The sequence below is a fragment of the Austrofundulus limnaeus genome, unplaced genomic scaffold (assembly GCF_001266775.1).
Source record: "Austrofundulus limnaeus strain Quisiro unplaced genomic scaffold, Austrofundulus_limnaeus-1.0 Scaffold175, whole genome shotgun sequence".
Classification (NCBI taxonomy): domain Eukaryota; kingdom Metazoa; phylum Chordata; class Actinopteri; order Cyprinodontiformes; family Rivulidae; genus Austrofundulus; species Austrofundulus limnaeus.
This window is the reverse complement of record NW_013952577.1, coordinates 879,628-881,826: the sequence shown is the minus strand read 5'-3', so window position 1 is coordinate 881,826 and position 2,199 is coordinate 879,628. Positions and strand designations below refer to the sequence as shown.

Below are 2,199 nucleotides of genomic sequence, written 5' to 3'. Positions count from 1 at the left end.
ATGCCACGAAGAATTGAGGCAGTTCTGAAGGCAAAAGGGGGTCCAACCCGTTACTAGCGTGGTGTACCTAATAAAGTGGCCGGTGAGTGTAGGTTATGTAATAAGTGGGAAGCTAGACATTTTGTGCATATTCAAAAAATAAAAAATAAAAATTCTGACACGTGAAGAGGACATTTACCAATAACCTGGTGTTTTGTTTTGGATCACCAGTTTTCCAGCTCTAAAGTGAGGATTAATGCTGACCTTTGAAGCAGCCCAGTCAATCCAGCCTTCAGCACACGAGTCAACGTCGATCAGAACCAGTCCCTCCACAAGGCTGGGGTTGTTCAGCTGGGAGAGACAGGATGGAAGTCAGGACAGACAGTTGGTAGTTTAATAATTGAACAGGTGATAGTTTCTGTGTAATGCTCTGTTGTGCTTTCATATAAAGATGCTGACCTCAGCTGAAGATAAAATGATGATTTAGAGCTAAACCTTAAACATTTGTAAATGTAAGTCAATAATTCTGTTTCCCCTCACAGGAGAAACCAACATTAAAAAGTGAAGTTTCTCTGTTGGTTTAAATGAAGACATGAAAGCTGGGAGATGAACTGAAGGCTTCTGAATGAAGGGGTGTGGCTCTGAAGTTGCCTGAAGGCAGAAAAAAGATGTCTGGGGGAACAAAGCATCCATCTCGCTCAGCGGTGAAGGAGCACTGCGGCTGCTGCTTACAGCTCGATAACGCAGTGCAGCACTCTCTGCTCTCAATCTGTGGTGGACAATCTCATTTACTGCCTAACATGTTAAAGCAAATACACTCCAATATCCGTTTTTCCACTGTAGTGATAAACAAGAGCAGACTCTGCTAAACGAAGCCACGGTTGCTATTTTCTCATTTCCGCGCCTCTCGTTTTATTATTAATCTGTCAGAGCTCCCTCTCCGCTCTCAGCCACATCCAGAACTTTCTGCTGCTTATTTGAGCTCCCAAATGCAACTAAAAAGAGGAGGTCAACTTCAAGGTGGTTGATGACAAGGTGAATGACAGCAGAGCGGCAGCATGCAGAGCAACCTGATGCCCTGTGCGAGTTCACTGGGAGGCTTTTATGATCCGTATAAAGAGCTAAACCCTGAGACAAGGCGCTGGTCAAGAAGACTGAAACAAAGACAGGGACAGATAATGAGGTCTCACTGCGAAGCGGGTAAGGATGTAGGCTCCTGCTCCCACACCGATGCCGATCACGCTGGTCACCCTGAAGAGGCAGAACAGGTGGTTACTGTGGCACCAAGGACAAATTATCAGAGYACTTYCATCGTGCCAACAAGCAGCTGGCTTTAGGGCGGCACTCACTTCAGATGAGTCATCACAGAGGGCAGCATTTCAGCCAGCTCGTCCATGGTCGGGTAACGGTATCTGGACACAGACGTGAGCTCATGTGAGCTGGGACTTTAACTGGACAAACTGAGTTCATCATAAATTGAAATACTTAAGTTCAGTAACAGACTGAGTGATTCAAAATGTTTCCATTAGCTAATGAACTTGCTGCTCCTCCAGCAGAACTCGTTTCTCATGCTCACCCGGTGGGGAAGGGAGGAGCCCCCTCCTGCTGACCGGGGGCGTCCACGTGAACCACGGCGAAGTGCTGGGTGATCTCCTGCATGTCCTCATAGTTGAACAGGGTGTTGAAGCAGGACTTGTCTAAACACACAGGAGAGGGGCACAAACACATGAGAGTGTAGAGRGGTGTTGTACAAACCTGGACTCAGTAAGGGATTCAGCCGAGAGTCTCTGGTTATCCTGACTCGTACATTACCACAGAGATTATTTCTGTGAAGTTAGCTTCAGGCTTAGTTAATCCTGGAGTTTGTTGACCCAGTCAGGAGTCACTATCTGAAAAATGCCTTGGTAGTTATCTAAAATTCATGTGTAATTTTGTTTCTTTATTCAAGTTTTAAACCTTAAAATATCATCAAGTTCACAATTAAGATGTAATTTTGTGATTTACCTGAACTGAGCTGAACTTTGTGTTCCTCACAGATACTACATCTTTTGATGCAACATGTGTCTGAGTACTTCTTAAATAGAGAAATATGTTCTTGTCACAGTACATAAATACTAGATTCTATATTTAATAGTAGTTGTATAGGGAAGAAAGTGGTTTTCATTTTCTTAGTACTTTCTGTGTTTGCCCCTTCTAAATTGTTGTATCTCTATTTAAGCC

General features: G+C 44.1%; 1 protein-coding gene across 4 annotated transcripts in view; it reads right to left on the bottom strand.

Moving 5' to 3' along the window:
- ndrg3a (ndrg family member 3a) overlaps nucleotides 1-2,199 on the bottom strand; it is a 53,935-nt gene that overhangs the window by 11,252 nt on the left and 40,484 nt on the right. For all 4 annotated transcript variants that reach the window (XM_014017733.1, XM_014017736.1, XM_014017738.1 and 1 more), the window contains 4 exons: nucleotides 1,556-1,676; nucleotides 1,329-1,391; nucleotides 1,170-1,230; nucleotides 244-330 (listed from right to left, as the gene is read on the bottom strand). In XM_014017733.1, coding sequence (XP_013873187.1) covers nucleotides 244-330; nucleotides 1,170-1,230; nucleotides 1,329-1,391; nucleotides 1,556-1,676 — 332 coding nt within the window. The remainder of the gene's footprint in view (nucleotides 1-243; nucleotides 331-1,169; nucleotides 1,231-1,328; nucleotides 1,392-1,555; nucleotides 1,677-2,199) is intronic.